At 49.9% G+C, this 21,617-nt stretch overlaps 1 protein-coding gene across 1 annotated transcript in view; it reads left to right on the plus strand.

Annotated features, from left to right (window-relative positions):
* The window catches only part of LOC136536973 (uncharacterized), a 28,440-nt gene extending 11,571 nt beyond the window's left edge, over nucleotides 1-16,869 (plus strand). The window contains exon 3 of the mRNA XM_066529092.1: nucleotides 16,630-16,869. Within this exon, the coding sequence (XP_066385189.1) occupies nucleotides 16,630-16,869 (240 nt within the window). The remainder of the gene's footprint in view (nucleotides 1-16,629) is intronic.
* Nucleotides 16,870-21,617: the final 4,748 nt, after the last annotated feature.

Consider the following 21,617-nt stretch of genomic DNA (forward strand, 5'->3'; position numbering starts at 1 on the left):
AGGCAATCGAGGCTTTCATCACTGGCCTATGCTTCCACAATGCCCTAAGGGATAAGCTCCTCCGCAAGAGACCTGAATCAGTTACAGCGCTCTTGGCCACTGCTAAGAAATATGCGGACGCCGACGATGCTAAAAAGATAATTATCGAAGAAGCAGCATGGGTTCCACGCTCTGACCACCCCCCACACCGCGACGACTACCGCGGTAACCATGGTCGGAACAACAATTTTGACCGCCGCAACCAACGCAACGACTCCCACGGTCACCGTGACCAACGTAATCAGCGACGTAACCGCCATGACGATTACAGGGGCAAGCGTGCTCAGGAAGATGACGGCGAGGTCAACACCATTAAAAAAGGTGGCGGGCATCGTAACTACGAAGAAGACTACGCCAAAGCATTGAAAGGGCACTGCCAGCTCCATCCCAAGTCAAACCACACCATGGAGAATTGCCGCGTTCTCAAGTCTATCTACACACATCAACAGGCTCCGGATACATCTGACAAGCCTAACGACGCAGGGGAACAACGCAATGAGGATAACGACGATGAAGACGTAGATCCCCATCACAAGTACGTTAAGCCAACCGATCGCGTCCACACCATCATTGGAGGCAAAGTGTCCATCGAGACCAAGCGAGAACGCAAGCTGCTCGCCCGCGCTTGCTTGAACGTGGCCAACACCGACAACTTCATCGCCGATCCATGGCTCCCTCCTTGGTCTCACCGTGAGATATCCTTCAGCAGAAAAGACCAATGGGCTGCAATACCTAAACCAGGATGTTTTCCCCTGGTCCTTGATCCTTGTATCAACAAAGTTCAATTCGATAGAGTGCTGATTGACGGTAGCAGCTCCATCGATATACTGTTCAAGAACAGTCTGTCGGCCCTGAAGATAACCCAAGTGGATCTCAAGCCATACGAGGCATAGTTCTAGGTTGTTCTCCCCAGACAGAGCTCTACACCTCTCGAGCAGATCATGCTGCCTGTGCAGTTTGGGACCCCAGACCACTTCCGTATAGACTACGTCAACTTCGTGGTCGCTGACTTCGACGGCACCTACCATGCTATCCTTGGTCGACCATCGCTCACCAAGTTCATGGCCATACCTCATTACAGGTATCTGGTGCTCAAGATGCCTACTGAGAAAGGAGTTCTAACCCTCAGGGGTAACGTATATGCAGCTTATACCTACGAAGACGATAGCTTTAAAATAGCAGAGGCTCATGACCTCTCTATTCGCATGGCCGAGACCATGCTCAACGCCAAGAAGACCTCGTCCGACCACCTGGAGATCCTAGAGCTCGAGGCTCCATGCAAGAACGTCGAGTCCAAGGAGCACAAGGTGATCCAGCTGGTCGACGGTGATCCTAGCAAAACAGCCCTTATCGGGGCCAACCTGGATCCTAAATAGGAAGACGCGCTCGTCAGGTTCTTGAGGAGCAACGTGGATGTGTTTGCATGGAAACCTGCTAACATGCCCGGTGTACCTCGGAACTTGATCGAGCACTCCTTGAATGTTAACGGCAAGGCCAAACCTATCAAGCAGAAGCTATGATGGGTCGCTCGTGACAAAAAGGAGGCGATTAGGGTAGAAGTTACATGGCTTTTGGCAGCTGGATTTATCAAAGAAGTGTATCATCCGGAGTGGTTAGCTAACCCGGTTCTTGTACGCAAAAAGAATAATGAATGGAGGATGTGTGTTGATTACACTGATCTCAACAAACACTGCCCTAAGGACCCCTTCATCTTACCTCGCATAGACGAGGTCATAGATTCAACCGCCGGTTGTGAGCTGCTTTCCTTTCTCGATTGCTACTCTGGTTATCACCAGATTGCTCTCAAAAAGGACGACCAGATCAAGACATCTTTTATCACGCCTTTCGGCGCCTACTGCTACATGACCATGTCGTTCGGGCTCAAGAACACTGGGGCTACCTACCAACGCGCCATACAGGCCTACCTCAAAGATGAGATAAAAGACGACCTCGTCGAGGCTTATGTTGATGATGTAGTTGTCAAAACCAAGGAAGCACATACCCTTGTTGACAACCTAGAACGCACCTTTGCAGCCCTTAACACATTCCAATGGAAATTAAACCCAAAGAAGTGCATCTTTGGTGTTCCTTCTGGCATACTACTTGGCAACGTCGTCAGTCACGACAGCATACGCCCTAACACGGAGAAAGTCAAAGCTGTCTTGGACATGAAGCCGCCCAAAAAGGTGAAGGATGTTCAGAAGCTTACCAGATGCATGGCCGCTCTCAGTCGTTTCATATCAAGATTAGGCGAAATGGGACTGCCGTTCTTTAAACTGCTCAAAGCATCCGAGAAGTTTGAGTGGTCAGAGGAAGCAGACGCTGCCTTCACACAGCTGAAACAATACCTTACATCACCTCCGGTCCTCACTGCTCTAGTGAAGACGAAACACTCCTGCTTTACATTGCGGTGACTAATCGAGTGGTCTCCACTGCCATGGTGGTCGAGCGCGACGAGCCCGGCCACGTCTACAAGGTATAGCAACCAATCTATTTCATCAGTGAGGTGCTCAATGAATCCAAGACCAGGTACCCATAGATTCAGAAATTGATCTACGCCATACTGATAACATCCCGAAAGTTGAAACATTACTTCGATGGATATCGTGTGGTGGTCATGACTGAGTACCCTCTGTGAGACATCATTATCAACAAGGATGCGAATGGGTGCATCGTCAAATGGGCAATGGAGCTATGCCCCTTCTCCTTGGAATTCGCAAGCCATACTACAATCAAGTCTCAGGCACTCATCGATTTCATCGTCGAGTGGACAGACTTAAGCACGCCTGCCTCTCAGGGGCCCAACGAGTATTAGAAGATGTACTTTGATGGCTCTCTCAACATCGACGATGTAGGAGTAGGAGTCCTTTTCATGTCACCATCCAAGGAGCAGCTCCGATACGTCCTCAGGATTTATTTCCCAGCATCTAATAATGCCACCAAATACGAAGCATGCCTACATGGTTTGCGCATTGTGGTCGAGCTCGGTGTTAAACGTCTCTATGTCTACGGAGACTTGGCTCTGGTCATCAACCAACTCAACAAGGACTGGGACACGACCAGTGAAAGGATTGATGCATACTGCAAATCGATCAGAAAGCTAGAAGGCAGGTTTTATGGCATCGAGTACACACACGTGGTCCGGGACAAAAATCAAGCAGCAGATGCGCTGTCAAAGTTAGGATCATCCCGAGCCAAAATCCCACATGGCGTATTCATCCAAGACCTGCTCACGCCTTCCATTGAGGAGGAAGATCCCACGGTCGACAAGCCTCTAGACAAGCAATTGGTGGCTACGGTTTCGGCGTCGAGCACCACTGAGCCACCTCCAACCACTCATGAGCCCGACTGGAGAGTACCTTTCATCAAGTACCTAATAGATAGCACCAGTTACACTGATCAGATAGAAAACGAGCGCCTGATGCGTCGCAGTAAGCAGTATCTGCTCGTCGATGGCAAGTTATGGCGCAAGAACGCAAAGGAGGAAATCTTGATGAAGTGTATAACCTAGGAGGATGGCGAACATCTCCTAGACCAAATCCACTCTGGCTCCTACGGCAACCACATGGCCTCGAGAACGCTGGTCGGCAAGACTTTCCGAGCAGGGTTCTATTGGCCGTCAGCGGTAGCTGATGCAGAGAAGCTAGTCCGGCACTATGAGGGTTGTCAGTTCTTCGCCAAGAGAATCCACATACCATCACATGAGATCCAGACAATACCAGCCTCTTTGCCCTTCGTATGCTGGGGACTGGATATGATCAGGCCCTTCAAACCAGCTCCTGGGAAATTTACTTGTGTCTTTTTGCTGATCGACAAATTTTCTAAGTGGATAGAGTACATGCCTCTGGTACAGGCATCCTCAGAAAAGGCTGTCACGTTCCTTGACCAGGTCATCCACCGCTTCGGCATACCCAACAGCATCATCACTGATCTGGGTACTCAGTTCACCAGGAACGCTTTTTGGGACTTCTGCGATGAAAGGAGCATAGTAGTAAAATACGTCTCAGTGACGCACCCTAGAGCTAATGGATAGGTCGAGCAAGCAAACGGTATGATTTTGGACGCATTGAAGAAGAGGATGTATAGAGAAAATGACAAAGCTCCCGGAAGATGGCTCAAAGAGTTACCAGCCATGGTCTGGGGCCTCAGAACCTAGCCCAGTCATAACACCGGCGTCTCACCATACTTTATGGTTTACGACGCTGAGGCAGTCCTCCCAGCAGATATAGCTTTCAGATCAGCACGGGTCAAGAACTTCGACAAAGGCAAGGTCAACGAAGTGCGGGAGCTAGAAGTGAATAGTGCAGAAGAGAAGCGGCTCGATTCTTATGTACGTACAGCCAAATATCTTGCTATTTTGCGTAGGTACTACAACAAGAACGTTAATGTAACATCTCGGCCCAGGGCTTAACAGGATTAATAGGATACTCATACCAATAAGTTGTAACTTCTTTTCCGGAAGCCCATCTACAAATAACTCCGAGGTTAAGCGTGCTTGGCCTGGAGCAATGGGTGACCGACCGGGAAGTTCTTCCTGGGTGCGCACGAGTGAGGACAAAGTGCGCAGAAAAGACCTATGTTGGTCTGTGAGGGCAGTCTATATCCTAAAGAAGCTGCTAGATGTAAGCAGGCCCGGCCTCGGAGAGGCGGGACGTTATAGAATGGTATCAGAGCTGACTCTCGCGGTTTCACGGGCACGTGTGTCGCAGTTGCGCAGGCATGGTGTGCATGACTGGTGTGGATCCATCATGGTCACATAGCATGGCACATGCGCTGGCTCTGGACACACGGATGTGGCCAACAGAGGACGCTCCTGGCTTGGGATTGATCGACGAGGACGTCGATCTCTTAAGGGGGTGAGGATGTAACATCCCGGCCTAGGGCTTAATAGGATTAATAGGATACTCATACCAATAAGTTGTAACTTCTTTTCCGGAAGCCCATCTGCAAATAACTCCGAGGTTAAGCATGCTTGGCCTGGAGCAATGGGTGACCGACCGGGAAGTTCTTCCTGGGTGCGCACGAGTGAGGACAAAGTGCGCAGAAAAGACCTGTGTTGGTCTGTGAGGGCAGTCTATATCCTAGAGAAGCTGCTAGATGTAAGCGGGCCCAGCCTCGGAGAGGCGGGACATTATAGTTAAAGAGCGGTTCTTCGTGGTCGGGGACTTGGTCCTGAAGTGGAAGACGAATCAGGCTGGTGTCCATAAACTCGCAACTCCATGGGAAGGGCCCTTCATGATCAAGGAAGTCACATGACCAACGTCTTATAGGTTAGCTCACCTGGACAGTATGGACGTACCAAATTCATGGCACATCGACAAGCTTAGGCGTTTCTATGCTTAACTACTGAGATATGTACTCCTCTTGTACTTTCAATTTAATTCAATAAAGCTATTATGATTTCTCCGACCACTATGATTGTGTCACTTCGAATTTTATGGTTATTCTAACTTAGCCAGTCAAAGCCGACCACCATTCCTTCTTGGGTTTTCGGAGCAGGCCTTGTCTCTGGTTCCTCCCAACGCATGCATGGGATCCGCTCTCTATGCTATGGGTGATCGGTAGGTCCCCCCTAGTTTGACTTGTTCACGTCTACGTGTGCACAGGTCACGCACCTCACACTCTGACCACATGCCAAATCAGGGTCGTACAAACTTTTCAGGATGACATGTCGAGTAAACTGGTACAACTGAATAGAACGCTAACATGTTCTCACTTAGTTACACCAACACAAGTTTCAAGCTTAAATACATTTTATACAAAACAAATAAGCTTATAATGATATACAGTTACGTTATTACAAGCTTTCCTGAAGAGGTACAAGTTTACAATAACACGACTACATCCTTCTTCTATAGCTCTAGCCTATCCTATTGGCTGGTCGGGGCACGCAGCACCTACTGCTCGCTACTTCTGACATCCCACTCGAGTCTCGGGGGCTCTTGTACTGGTCGAGCTAAAGAGGATGGCCCCGCCGATGCCTGGCTGGTCGAGACCGCAGGCTTCACCGGTTGGCTCACAACTGATGGCGTTTCCAGCTGGCTTGTTGATGGCGTACCCTATACAGGTGCTGTCCTGCCTCCACATAGGTTAATGTCGCCAATTATCTTTGAAGACAGGTCCAGCTGGGTCATTCGAAGCTCCTCAACCTTGTCTGGATCTACCTCCTTCGGGTACCCAGCCTCCAGGTGCTTGAGATCGATCAGGGGGTAGTGGGCACACACCATGCTTAGCACATGTGCGCCTGTGTACTCACCCACCTCCTTCACGAACCCTTGGAACCATTCCCATGCCTTTCGGCATCTCTCGACTAGTCCAAGCTGCGGCGTCCTTGGCACTTCCTCTGTAAGCACTGGGTCAATAAGGTTGAGGACGGGCAAAATGCCAGTTGCCACTTCTTGGCACAGGTTCTTCCATGTGTCCCGATCCTCGGTGATCTCTAGGCATCGCGCCTTCCAGCCGTCATGATCTTTCATCATGGTTTCCAGATGCTTCTTGGCATTGACTTTCAAAACTGCAAACCGCACAAGACATTAAAATGTCACACCACGACAAGATAACGTGGGCAACAGAATGAGCAAGGTGGTCTAGAACACTTACTTTTCAGTTCCTCCTTCATCTTGGTTGTGCGGTCCCAGAGTCACGACTGGTCGTGCGCCAGTTTCTTGTTGTCCTCCATTAGGCGACCACACTCTATGGCCACACGGCTACTCTCCTCTTGGAGATGGACTACTTCGGCTTCTAAGCCTGCACTACAGCTGTTACTACCAACAATGCAACAACACGGGTCATGCACTTGTTGTGATAAAGTGACAACTTACTTGTTTTTTTCTGCTCTTTGTTATTGAGCTAGACGACTAGGTTCTGGTTCTGTGCCTCTTGCTCCGTCCTCTCCTAGTTGGCGGCTTCAAGTTGGTGGTGCAAGCATTCCACCTCGGCCGCCAGTTCTCTATTGCTTGCTATGATCCCCTCAATCTGGTCGAAGCACTTCTTTCGGTACCTTGCGGTCTTCATTAAGTCCTGCATGTACAAAAGCTAAGTCAGACAAGTTTGACTAGATAGCAGGATCAAGTGGTCATGCAAAACATACCTAGACTTCCGTCACCAGACATTTTGCCGCTCATTCAACTTTCATGGTCTCTTCAACCTCTGGGATTTCTTCATGAACAACCCATTGGTCATTTCGCCAGCGCGACACATATACATGCTGTCGTTTGTCCTGGGGACGGCCAAGGACTTCCTCTACTTTGTCCTCTTCGACCTCTTGTTCGGGTAGCGGTGCTGGTCCGGAGTTTGCAGCCTCTGTGATCACTATGGCTTTCCCACGGGCCGTAGCATCGGCAAACGTGCTCTGTGCCACCTCCGGCTGCTGCTCCATGGTTTGATCTGTTACCCTTGGCGCTGACGTGTCCTCCTCAGCAGGGTTAGTGCTCGGAGCACCTGTACTTGGCTCAGCTCTGCCCTCGACCACCTACTTGGGGACTGTTGTCTGGCCGCTCGTCTGCTGAGGCTCTGGCGGACTTTCTACTATAGGTTCCTCCATAGCCGGCTGCTGGGCAGTTTCTCTGGGATTGCTGGCAGAGCCATGCTGCACCCAGCTAGGTGGTTGGGATTTTCGGTGGACGCCGACCTAATATATTAGAGATAAGTTCAGAAGACAACAGTATTCAATATAAATTGTAAGCTTACATCAAGGTTACAAATACTTACAGCTTGGAAGCATGGAATGATGTGGCGAAGGCGCGTCTCTTCGGCCGTGCTTGCTCCATGTGCTCTGCGGGTGCTACCGGGTCTCTTTCTATGACCAGTACCGGTGCCGGGGCTTGATGCTCGACCCCTTCGCCGCTTATCCTCTGCATTGCAGTGGTCGGCGATGCGAGTCCCACTGGCACGGAGGAGCCACCCTGCTCCATCGACTCCAGTTGTCTCCTCTTCTTTCGAGGGATGAGTCAAAAGATGTCTGCATCCTCTGTTTCATCATCTGACAATGTAAAGATGGCCTGACGACGCTTGCTGGCCACCGGCCGCTTACCAGCAACTCTGGCCATTGCCTCCTCTCCAACTTCAAGTATGGCCTAGTCGACATCTTCGATCCCGACGCTGGTCTGGGCGGTTGGGCCGGCAACTTGCGGCCAATCCACACCAGGGGGTGGAGACACAAACACTGCTGCTCTGTCATGACCATTAATCTGGGAAACATAAAGGAGATAACACAGTAAGTTTCTGTTACAATATAACTCTACGGGTACAAGGCAGCATAATTTACCTTTGGGGGAGGTCGAGCCAGTTTGAAAGCGTGCTCGATGTCACTCAACCTGACATAATTTGGATCAGCTAAGTTGAATAGCTCTCCAATCCTGGCTTTGAGTTCTATCTTGTCAAGCGCCTCTTGCCTGGTCCTCGTTGGGTCTACGCTACCTTGGTACTCGTAGCCGGGATGTACCCTCCTCTAGCAGGGCTGGATCCTTTGGCTGATGAAGTTCCCAACCACGCTCGAACCGTCTAGTTTCTTCCACGAGATCATCCCAAGAAGTTCTGAGATCTGTTCCAAGTGCTCAGGCTTCTCCGACCAGCTATTCTTCTTCTCCGAAATGAACCCCACGTCACACAATGTGATCGTGTTTGGCTCTTCATGGATGTAGAACCACTTCTTGTACCAGTCGTCCAGCGAGGTGTTCCAAGGGCAGTGCAAGTACTAGGCCTTCATCCCGTCATGCAAATTAAGGTACACACCTCTGGCTATCTTCGAGCCACCACTTCCTTTTTTCTGCAGACAGAAAAGATGGCGAAAGAAGTCGAAATGGGGCTGGAAGCCACCATATGCTTCGCAAATATGGATGAAGGTGGAGACAAGAAGAATCGAGTTGGGATGCAGATTGCAAATCCCAATCTCGTAATACAAACAGAGCCCCTGAAGGAAAGGGTGCACTAGAACCCCAAAACCCCGCTTGAAGAAATCTTCGAAAATCACAATCTCACCTGGTTGTGGATCGGGGTACCCTTCTCCTTTTGGCGTGCGCCATCCTACGAGTGCCTTGTTGTGGAGTACTCCCATGATGACGAGGTCTTCGATGGTCTACTCGTTGCTTCTTGACTTCCACCACTCCTTCGCCATGACTCTGGCTTTCTTCTGGGCGTCACTCTTCGCCATGAATCCACCCTTTCTAAGGAGGTGGATACGGTGGAGGGGTGATTGGTGATGATATCGGAGGTGTTAGGGTTGGCAAGAGGAAGAAGAAGGCTGCGGCAGCGAATGGTAATGGGGATCGGTAAAAAGTAACTTACCAATTCTATATTATAAATAACCAAGAGTTCCACTGTTTCATCTGCCCGAGATTCTAGGGAGACATGCGCACGAGCCGCAGATGGTTGTTTTTATAACCTCGAGATCTATGCCAATATATGTGCCCCTTCGTTACTAGTGTACGCGCCTCTTCGTTGCTAGTGTGAGAGGGCCCACACTGACGCACCTCCTTATAGGTGCCAAGCGACTGTTTGCTTGAAAGGACAAGAAGGCAGTATGATGTGCTATACCCATCTACTTTTTTGACCAGACGTGTCAGATTGGACTTGACAGAGTAAGAAGATAAATAAATACACCAAATAATAGTACAAGCGGTATTCGTTTCTTTGCTGCATGTCTCGTGCTCAAGGATGGTCCAGACCACTACCGTGCTTGGGGACTACTCCAACCACTGTCATGCTCGGGGACTGCTCCGACCACTGTCGTGCTCAGGGACTGCTCCAACCACTACCGTGCTCGGGGACTGCCCAGACCACTACCATGCTCGGGGACTGCCCAGACCACTACCGTGCTTGGGGACTGCCCCGACCACTACCATGCTTGGGAACTATTCCGACCACTGCTCAGAGACCGCTCTCCTCGGCTACATGTGATTTGTACTCACATACAGTTGAGAGACATTTACTTAGACCTTGCTACAAGGCTGATACCTCACCTTCCAGCAAGCTCGGGGACTACATCGGTACGATGCACCTGCCGGTGCATCTCGTATCGCCTGTACGACGATTGGATTCTCAACTTAACTGGGAATTCTTTTTCGACCCTGGCACCACGTGCCTACGTCACCTACTACCAGGCTCAAAGACTAAGTGGGCACACTTCACCTTGCGGTGAATGTGTTTATTTAATTGACCCTATGCTTTGATTGATTGTCAGGATTAATATCGTGCTCGGGAACTATCCCGACCACTTCTCGGAGACCACTCCCCTCAGCTACATGTGATTTGTACTCACATACAGTTGAGAGACATTTACTTAGACCTTGCTACAAGGCTCATACCTTGCCTTCTAGCAAGCTCGGGGACTACATCGGTACGATGCACCTACCGGTGCATCTCATATCGCCTGTACGATGATTGGATTCTCAACTTAACTGGGAATTCTTTTTAGACCCTGGCACCACGTGCCTGCGTCACCTACTACCAAGCTTGGGGACTAAGTGGGCACACTTCACCTTGCGGTGAATGTGTTTGTCTTTCGACCTCTACGCCTTTGATGATCAAGGACGCTACGCTTCAAGATGCACTTATATTTCTTTTCAGAAATACAAGTGGGCACACTTCCCAGGATGGAAATCTTTTTCTTTCTTCTTAAGAGCACCATACATTCTTCGGACAACCTACTTCTCTGGCTACAACGGTGGTCAGAGATGTCAAGAACTCAAGCCTCACTGTTCGGAGAAGGTTAAAATGGCATGTCGTAGCATAATACATGGTGCTCGGGGACTAGCTGTGGGGGTATTAACCCCTATACCCTTACGGCTAGGCTTGAGCTGGCCCGGATCAGAGGGTCTGGTCCACCAAAAGACAACGCGTGGCCTGGCCAACCTGTTCAGAGTCCCACGTAAGGAGTCAAGACAGATTTGGCGATCAAGCAAGATCTTGGTCGGTTAGAATAGGAATCCTTATCTGGCCACCTATGGCAATTGTAACTGGCTAGGATTAGTTTCTAGATCTGTAACTCTGCCCCCTGGACTATATAAAGTGGGCAGGGGACCCCTCTAAAAACATCTCTCATTGACATACAGCAATACAATCAGACACAGGATGTAGGTATTACGCCTTCTTGGTGGCCAAACCTGGATAAAACCTCGTGTCTGTCTTGCGTCACCGTCTTGTTTGTGGCTTGCGCATCTGTCTGCCGATAATCTACTACCTTGGGCATACCCCTAGGTAGACTGCCGACTATATTTTGTCAACACGCATCCAGACAGCTGAGAAAACATGAGTTAAATTATTCAACTCATGATCTGGAATTAGCAGCTGTGGTGCATGGTCTTAAGATTTGGAGGCACTACTTGATTGGTCATAAGTGTGAGATTTATACAGACCATAAGAGTTTGAAGTACATATTCACGTAGTCAGATCTGAATCTGAGGCAGCGTAGATGGCTAGAGTTAATCAAGGATTATGATTTGGATATCCACTATCACCTAGGAAAGGCTAATGTTGTAGCAGATGCCTTGAGTAGAAGGAGTTATGTGAACATGGCCTATACAACTCAACTACCTAAAGAGTTGTGTGAGGAGTTCAAATACCTGAATTTGGGTATTGTGGCCAACACCATGGAGTTAGAGGTAGAATCCACTCTAGAACAAGAGATTCGTAAGGGACAGCTGAATGATGAGAGGATCAAGGATATTGCAGAGCGTATAGTGATTGGTAAAGCCCTAGGATTCCACATGGATGATCAAGGGACGGTATGGTTTGGTAAAAGGATTTGTGTGCCAGAAGTGAAATCTATTAGGGAGTCTATCTTGAGGGAAGCTCATGACTCAGCCTATTCCATACACCCAGGGCGTACTAAAATGTAGCTTGATCTTAAGGAGAGATATTGGTGGTATGGACTAAAGAGAGATGTAGCTGAGCATGTGGCTATATGTGACATGTGCCAAAGAGTGAAAGCAGAACATCAGAGGCCAGCGGGTTTGCTATAGCCTATGAAGATACCCGAGTGGAAATGGGAAGAAGTTGGAATGGACTTTATAGTTGGATTACCCCGTACACAGAGAGGATTTGACTCTATCTGGGTGATTGTCGACCGTTTGACAAAAGTGGCACATTTCATTCCGATCAAGGTAACTTATTCGAGTGTAAAGTTAGCAGAATTATATATGGAAAGGATTGTATGTTTACATGGTGTACCAAAGAAGATTGTTTCGGATAGGGGTACACAGTTCACATCACATTTTTGGCAGAAATTGCATGAGTCAATGGATACGAAGTTGAACTTTAGCTCAGCTTACCATCCTCAAACAGATGGACAGACCAAGAGAACAAATCAGATCTTAGAGGATATGCTAAGAGCTTGTGCTCTGCAGTATGGGACGAGTTGGGATAAGAGTTTACCTTATGCCGAATTCTCTTATAATAATAGCTACCAAAAGAGTCTTAAGATGGCACCGTTTGAGGCATTGTATGGCAGGAAGTGCAGAACACCATTGTTTTGGAACCAAACGGGGGAAAGTCAAGTCTTTGGACTAGATGTCTTGCAACTGGTAGAAAAACAAGTACAAACAATAAGGCAAAACTTGAAGGTTGCACAGTCCAGACAGAAAAGCTATGCGGACACGAGAAGAAGAGATTTGGTGTTTGAAATCGGTGACTTTGTCTATCTCAAGGTTTCACCTATGAAAGGAGTTAAGAGATTTCATACTAAGGGAAAGTTGTCACCCAGGTATGTGGGACCATTCAAGATCATCAACAGGAGAGGAGAAGTTGCTTACCACCTAGAGTTACCAGAGCAGCTCTTAGGTGTTCATGATGTTTTCCATGTGTCACAACTTAAGAAATGTTTGAGAGTACCTAAGGAACAACTACCTTTGGAAGAACTAGATATCCGAGGGGATCTATCATACAAAGAATATCCAATAAGAATCCTAGAAATAGCAGAGAGAATCACAAGGAGCAAAATAATAAGAATGTGCAAGGTTCAGTGGAACAGACACTCAGTGGATGTGGCAACTTGGGAAAGAGAGGAAGATCTGAGAACTGACTATCCCAATCTCTTTGAACCATTCGAACTCGAGGACGAGATTCATCTTAAGGAGGGTAGGTTTGTAACACCCAAAATTCTTACTACAAATTAGCAATTAAATTCTTATCCTTTAATACATTTTCTAGGTATTTTTAACTTAGGCTAAATATTAAATATTGGATAAATAAAATAAACTATAAGTTTAGAAACTTGTTTGTTGCATTCATGCCGGAGCATATGGCTTTGATTGAGTGTAGGGTTAGATGAATTGAAGTTGAACTCAAATCACATTTGAATTTGACTTAAAACTAAAAATAGAGGAAATAGATTTGATTTTGAAAAAAATCCATTTTTCTTCCATTTCGGCCCAGCACCAGGAGTCGGCCCAGCATCCTGCACCGGCCTGTCCCCCCCGCCCATGGCCTTTTTCTACTGCTGCGTGCGGCCCAGCCTGCTGCCCGGCCCACTGATCGGCCTGCCTTGTTTTCCTCCCACGCGCGCACATGACTTGGCGGCCCAGCTCGATGCCCAGGCCCATAGCGCCGCTGGCTCGGCCCTCATCACCACGCCGTCCGCTCTCTCTCTCACTGCGCCCTGTCCCCACTCGTCAGCGTCTTCTCCCTTCTTTCCTTTCTTCTTCCTCAACCCTTCCTTTCTTCACCGCCCGGCTCTTTCCTTTCTTCGGCCACCGTCAGCGCTGCACGGCAAGGAAATCTTGCCGCCGTCGCCACTTATGGAAAGCGACCAAATCCGCCCGCTTCCCTTCCTAATGCTGCTCGCCATCTGGCCTATAAAACCCCAAGCAGAGCCCCGCCTTCTCTCCCATCCCCTGTTCTCAGTTTCCAGCAGCCACCGCTGTAGTACCCTTCGTCCGCGCCTTGAAGCTCGACGCCGACGCCGCTTGGAGCTCCACCGTGACCACCCGCAGCCGAAGGTACCATTGTCTCGTCATTTTGGTCATGAAAACCTCAGATTCGACCTCAACCACCTGCTCTTTCTCTCTCTAGAGCCCCGCCGCCGTCGACCAAGCTTCTGGACCCATCCCCAAACACCGAGATCACCTCCAACGGACTCATGGTGAGCTCCTGACCATGCCCGTACCCTCCGTTCGCGATTTGGTGCCCTGGAAAGCCGTACCGGCGATTCCAGTTCACGCTGGCCATGGCGCCGCCGGCATGCCCTTCTTCCCCGATGACCTGCTGCCCTGCACTCGCCCTGCGCCGTTGGATCTCGCGTGGATGGTCTAGATTAGACGATACCGGTTCGGTCTACCGTATGTCGTGGACTCGGTCCACCGTGGCTGCGTCAGCGCCCACGTCAGCGCGCCCACGCCTGCGTGGTGCACCATGCCTATCAGAAGCCGCCATGTGGCCACCCAATCAACAGCCATAGTCAAACCGCTGACAGCTACGCTCATTTTTCAGAAAAGCCCCTCTGTTTTATCAGAATCAACCCACAGTCTATTTTAATTCAAAATAATTATTTTTTAGTCCTATTTTTAATCAGTTAGGCCCCTGTATTTTCCAGATTTAATGCCTATAGTCCAAGAACACGTTACAGTATGATTTTATTCAAATTTAAGTTTGTTTTATTTATAGAATTGCCATTACATCTTATTTCATGCATAACTTTCACGTTTTAAGTCCGATTTGAGTGATTCTTTCGCTCACGTATTCGTAGCAATGCGTAGAATAGTTTTATAAGCTTTTCAACTTATGTTTTCACTGTTTGGTGTACTGTTCTAATGAAAGTATATCTTGTGTGCATGTAATGATTGATACGATGCTTGATTGATGATTGGATCATGATTAGAGGGTGAGCCATTTGAGGTGACTGAGGACCCCCAGCAGGATCAGCAGTACTCCTAGGATGACTTTGAGGAAGGCAAGTGTACCAAAGGCCCCTTGTTACCTATGAACTACTACCACTTACATTCATGCATGTGTTTAAATTGAAATGCCTTTAAGGACTTTACCTAGATAATTCCTTGTACCACATATCCTTGATACCTGGGATTATTGGGTAGGCATTTTGGATAGATGCTGCAGCGCTTAACATGAAGTAATTGTTAAACATGATTAAAGACTATATGCAATGTGATAAAATGAAGCTTTTTAGCAACAGATAGGGGGCTGGAGTACGGGGTTGAGTACTCTAGTGCCTCTCCATAAGGACTTAATCCTGAAGCGGCAACCTAGGAGGGACCGTACAACCCCGAGTGTCACATGGCTTTGACTTTAACCTATTAACTAGATTATACTAGCTCGTCTGTAGCTCCAGTAAGGGGTAAGAGGGTATCTTTCCTTTTTCTGTTAGGGCATGCACCGTGCTACGATGCCCACACGTGCCATTCCTTTGTAGCTACGATCTATTAGTGCAACTAGCTAAGGGTTTCATAGTGAAACTCTGCCACACTTCCTAGGAAGAGGTGTAGTGGGTCTCGCGAACCCTGGCATTGGGAATCACGGCTCGATGGGTAAAGATGTACAATTTCTGCAGAAATAATTAACTTGTTATAACAGCCGTGCTCACGGATATGAGCGGTCTGGATCCTTTGAGATTAGTGGTTACTATGGATGATGGTTGGTTGGGATTTGAGATAAAACTTGATGATACTTTAATACCACTTGGGAATTGGGACTGTTCATTAAAGTAGTGATTCAGGATGCTAAAATTTGATCAACTGAAATTGCGAACCGCAGTCAAACAGTGTCAAGCCTTTTTGAGCCTCATAGATCCCTTTGATATACTTGCTAAGCATGGTGAGCTTACACTTGCTTTACATCCAATGAAAATCCCAGATGGGTAACAGATAATGGATATGAAGAGTTTCCAGAGGATGTCCAGGACTACTAGGGAGACGTTCACCAGTTGGAGTCCCTGTGGCAGTTGGGCTAGTTATTCCGCTGTGATTGTAATAATATTGCCTTTGAGCAAACTTTGTATTTACTTTATGATGAGATATGCGATGTAATAAGTACTTTACTATGATACTATTGCAATTTGTGATATATGTGTGTGTTTGGACATCCTGGGCGCACATATATGAGTACTTGGTTTTGCTATGCAAAATTGGGTGCGACAACCTGCTGACGAAAGGCGCCCTGGCAGAGGCCCTCAAAGTGGCTGAGGCCTCCTGAGTCGAGGCCTTAGCCTGGAAGCAAAAGGCCGAGGGTGAGTCCTGCTGAGCCGCGCCTCTTGTTTTATTTGTTCTTCTTGTGTTCGACCCCTAACTCCCCGATGTGACACAGAGCTAGAGAGGGAGGCTTCCAGGGCAGCCGAGGCCTCTCGGGTCGAGGTCCAAAGCTAGAAAGAGAAAGTTGAGGGTGAGTCCCATAGGCCTTTGCCCCAATTCGGCTTATTTCCTTTTGTGCTTAACCCCATCCCGCTTGTCTTGGCGTAGGGTTGGAGAAGGAGGCCTCCATTGAAGTGTAGACGGTGCTCGAGGCCGAGATCAGGGAGCACAACACGCTGCAGAGCGCCGCCCATACCACCTGCGAGGCCCTAGAGGTTGGGGGGGGGGTGAATCGGGCAGCTCCCTCAGGAGCCGCTTTATCGCGTTGAGCGGCCAAGTCCATGAGCGGCTCCAGTGGGCGCTGCATACGGGCATCAAGCGCGCCCTAGCCGTCGTCTCCTCGCACTACGCCAGCATCAACCTTGAGGCCGTCAGCGATAGTTATGTCTTGGCTGAGGATGATGAGGAGGTTGAGGAGGAGGTCATGAAGCTGGTGGTGGTGGCTGAGGCCCCTAGCACGGCGCTGGCCAAGCTGTTCGAAGAGGAGGTGGTTCCTCCTACGCCGAGCGCCGACGCTGGTGACCCTGAGTTCTGACCTAGGCCAAAGGGGTCATGTAAATGGATTAGGACTTATGTTACCATATCATAATGCTTGTGGCCATTGAGGACTTTTAAAGTACTCGTGTGTATACGCTTTTTAATCATTTTCATTGTATTTCCGAGCCTCTGCCCTCTGTCTCGTCTCTAAACATATCACTTGCAAAAAACTTCCTCGAAGCCTAAGCTGCCCCTTAGGCAAAAGGTGGTGAGGGAGTTGCCATAGCCTAGAGGCGTAGGCCGTCTCATGGCTCGGCCAGCCTTTTGGCCCTGAGACAGACTTTCGGTCCTTAGGTTTTTTACAATCGATTTGTTAGAGTACGTGAGAGAGTTTGGCGTAGATTTTTTTTTCGAAAAATGACTAAAAACGGTGACTGGGACTTAGGGGGGGGCCTTCTAGCCCCTGAGGGAGGCTTGGTTCTGCAGAGGCAGAGCTGAGTCTTGTTTGAGCCCTGCGGTGGGCACCTCTGCAGAGGTAGAGCCGAGTCTCCCTTGTAGCATTATCGTAACGTTGATCCCCCATCGATAGGTTCGGGGGGTTTCTCGAAAAATTAGAATAACTAAAGAACGCTTCTTTATTATATTTCGAGAAACAATGTATATAATGCTTGGAAATTTAAGGGTAGAAGCGACGTAGCTATTCTATGTTCCAAGCGTTGGTGAGGATTTCGCCCTTCTCGTTGGCTAGCTTGTAGGTCCCGGGCTTTAGCACTTGGGCGACGATGTACGGCCCTTCCCATGGCGGGGTCAGCTTGTGGTGGCCCTTATTGCTCTGCCTTAGTCTCAGCACCAGGTCGCCCACCTTCAGGTCTCGGCTTCGAATGCGCCAGGCTTGGTAGCGTCGTAGGGCTTGCTGGTACTTGGCCGAGTGTAGCAGCGCAACATCTCGGGCTTCCTCTAGTTGGTCAAGGGCGTCCTCACAGGCAGTGCGGTTGCTCAGCTCGTTGTAGGCCTGTAGCCTTGGGGAGCCATACTCCAATTCAGTGGGGAGGATGGCCTCATCTCCATAGACTAAGAAGAATGGTGTGAACCCCGTGGCTCGGCTTGGAGTGTTCCTTAGGCTCTAAATGACCGACGGGAGTTCAGTAAGCCATTTCTTGCCAAATTTCTTCAACCGGTTGTATATTCTTGGCTTGAGGCCTTGTAGGATCATGTCGTTGGCACGTTCTACTTGGCCATTTGTCCTAGGGTGTCCGACGGCTGACCAGGCCACACGGATGTGGTGGTCGTCGCAGAATGTCAGAAACTTGTGGTCGGTGAATTGTGTCCCATTATCGGTGATGATGGTGTTTGGAACCCCGAACCTGTGGATGATATCAGTGAAGAACAGCACCGCTTGATCGGATTTGATTCGATTGATCGGACGAGCCTCGATCCACTTGGATAACTTATCGATCGCTACCAGCAAATGGGTATAGCCCCCGGGGGCCTTCTGCAAAGGCCCAACCATGTTGAGCCCCCACATGGCGAATGGCCATGTAATGGGGATGGTTTGGAGGGCTTGGGCTGGGAGGTGCGTCTGCCACGCATAGTACTGGCATCCCTCGCAGGAGCGTACCAACTTGGTGGCGTCAGCAACCGCCGTTGGCCAGTAAAACCCTTAGCGAAAGGCATTTTCGATGAGCATCTGAGGCGCTGCATGGTGCCCGTAGGCTCCCGCGTGCAAGTCCCAAAGTAGGGCTTGGCCTACCTCGGTGGTGATGCATCGTTGGAGGACGCCAGATGAGCTTCGCCTGTACAACTCGCTGTCGCTGAGGACATAAGTTTTGGCTCGTCGCGCAAGCCGTCGGGCTTTGGTCCTGTCTGCAGGAAGCTCTCCTCAAACGAGGCAATCAAGGAACGAGACTCGCCAGTCCATGCCTTGGTTGGCCTCGGGAGGCTCCACGCTGACTTCCATGGCCTCGAGCTCAGCCGCGGGGGACTTGGTGACAGAGGGGGCCTCGGGCCCTGCGATGGGCTCAACCGGTGGACCCTCTTCCACCGTCGAGGCGTAGTTGATGGAAGGCTTGTGGAGGTCTCTGGCGAAGACGTTTGGGGGGACTAGGGCCTATGCCGACGCCATCTTTGCTAGTTCGTCCGCGACCTCATTGAATTTTCGCGTGATGTGGTTGAGTTTGAGACCATCAAACTTGTCTTCTAGGCGACGTACCAACTTGTAGTACGCCTCCATTTTGGGGTCATGGTAGTTCGACTCCTTCATCACTTGATCGATGACGAGCTATGAATCGCCCCGTACGTCGAGACGCCGTACTCCAAGTTTGATGGCAATCTGCAGGCCATTGACGAGGGCTTTGTACTCCGCTGCGTTGTTGGAGGCGGCGAAGTGGAGCCGAATCATGTAGCGCATGTGCACTTCGAGGGGTGAGATGAAGAGCAGACCCACGCCTGCCCCGGTCTTCATTAGGGACCCATCGAAGTACATGGTTTAGTATTCCGTCTGGACTTGAGCAGGTGGCAGTTGGGTGTCAGTCCACTCAACCACAAAATCAGCCAAGACCTGAGATTTAATTGCTTTTCAAGGTGCAAAAGACAAGGCTTCCCCCATGAGTTCGACGGCCCACTTGGCTATCCTACCCGAGGCCTCCTGGTTCTGGATTATCTCTCCCAGGGGGAAAGACAACACCACGGTCACTGAGTGGGACTCAAAGTAGTGTCGTAGCTTGTGTCGAGCCAAGACTACAGCGTAGATCAGTTTCTGGATGTGGGGGTAGCGTGTCTTAGTCTCGGAGAGCACCTCGCTAATGAGGTAAATGGGTCATTGGATGGGTAGAGCATGCCCTTCTTCCTGCCTCTCGACTACTATGGCCACGCTGACCACTTGGGTCGTTGCGGCAACGTAGAGTATGAGGGCCTCGCCTTCGACCGATGGTACCAGGATGGAAGGATTAGTGAGCAGTGCCTTGAGCTTGGCGAGGGCTTCTTTGATCTTGGGGGTCCAAGAAAAGCGTTCGGATTTTCTCAAGAGGCGGTACAGAGGCAAGCCTTTTTTGCCAAGGCACGAGATGAAGCGGCTCAGGGCCGCAAGGCATCCCATAACCCTCTGCACTCCCTTGAGGTCTCGGATTGGTCCCATGTTGGTCACGGCCGAGACCTTCTCTGGGTTGGCCTCGACGCCGCGTTCTGAGACTATGAATCCCAAGAGCATGCCTCAGCGGACCCTGAAGACACACTTCTTAGGGTTGAGCTTGATGCCCTTCTCTCTGAGGCATCTAAAGGCTATTTCCAAGTCGCCGACGAGATCACTGGCCTTCCTAGACTTGACCACGATGTCATCCATGTAGGCCTCGATGGTTCGCTCGATGTGCTCACCAAAGACCTAGGTCATGCACCACTGGTATGTGGCCCCTACGTTTCTGAGGCCGAACGGCATAGTCAGATAGCAGTACATGCTGAATGGTGTGATGAAAGAAGTCGTGAGCTGGTCGGATTCTTTCATCTTGATTTGATGGTAACCAGAATACGCATCAAGGAAGGATAGGGTTTCGCATCCCGTAGTGGAGTCAATGATTTGGTCGATTCAAGGTAATGGGAAAGGGACTTTTGGACATGCTTTATTCAAACCGGTGTAGTCTACACACATTCTCCACTTCCCATTTTTCTTCTTAACTAATACAGGATTAGCTAACCACTCTGGATGGGACACTTCCTTGATGAATCTAGCCACCAAAAGCCTCTGCACCTCTTCACCGATGGCCCTGTGCTTTTCCTCATTAAATCGGCACAGGCGCTACTTCACCAGTCTGGAGCCGGCCTGGATGTCCAAGGCATGCTCGGCGACCTCCCTCAGTATGCCTAGCATGTCCGAGGGGCTCCACACGAATACATCAGCATTCGCGTGGAGAAAGTCGACGAGCACGACTTCCTATTTAATGTCGAGGGTGGCGCTATTCCTCAGTGCCCGGTCGTCGGAGCAGGTGGGGTCGATCGGGATGAGCTTGACAGCCTCCGCGGGCTCGAAAGTTCTAGCACGACGCTTGGAGTTAGGCGCCTCGCTACCAAGTCGATCGAGGTTGACGATGAAGGTCTCAGCTTCCATGAGAGCCTCGGTGTACTCGATGCATTCGACGTCACAGTCATATGCATGCTCGTATGTGGACTTGATAGTGATGACGCCGTTGGGGCCCGACATCTTGAGCTTGAGGTAGGTGTAGTTGGGGATCACCAAGAACTTGGCGTAGCACGGGTGCCCCTGGATGGCATGATAGGTCCCCTTGAACCCAACCACCTCGAAGGTGAGGATCTCCTTGCGGTAGTTGGAGAGAGTGCCAAAGCAGATGGGCAAGTCGATGCGCCCGAGGGATCACGTGAGTTTCCCTAGCACGATGCCGTGAAAGGGTGCGACATCACCTTGGAGCTGTGATTGGTCGAGCTCAAGGAGCTCCAGGGTGTTGGCATAGAGGATGTTGAGGCCGCTGCCTCCGTCCATCAACACCTTGGTGAGCCAGGTGTTGCCGATGATCGGGTCGACGACGAGTGGGTACTGTCCTAGGTTTGGGACATAATCGGGGTGGTCATACTAATCAAAGGTGATTGCCTCTCGAGACCAGTCGAGGTACTGGGGAGTGGCCACCTTCACCAAGAAGACCTCCCAGCGTTCCCTCTTTTGCTGGTGCGCCGTGAGGCACGCTGAAGGCCCGCCAAAGATCATGAAGGCGTTGTGCACCTCGGGGAACCCATTGTCCTTGTCATCATCCCTATCGCCGGTGTCCTTCTTGGCATCGTTGTTGGGGAGCCCGAGCTTAGCAT

This window comes from Miscanthus floridulus, chromosome 2 (genome assembly GCF_019320115.1).
Source record: "Miscanthus floridulus cultivar M001 chromosome 2, ASM1932011v1, whole genome shotgun sequence".
NCBI classification, from domain to species: Eukaryota; Viridiplantae; Streptophyta; class Magnoliopsida; order Poales; family Poaceae; genus Miscanthus; species Miscanthus floridulus.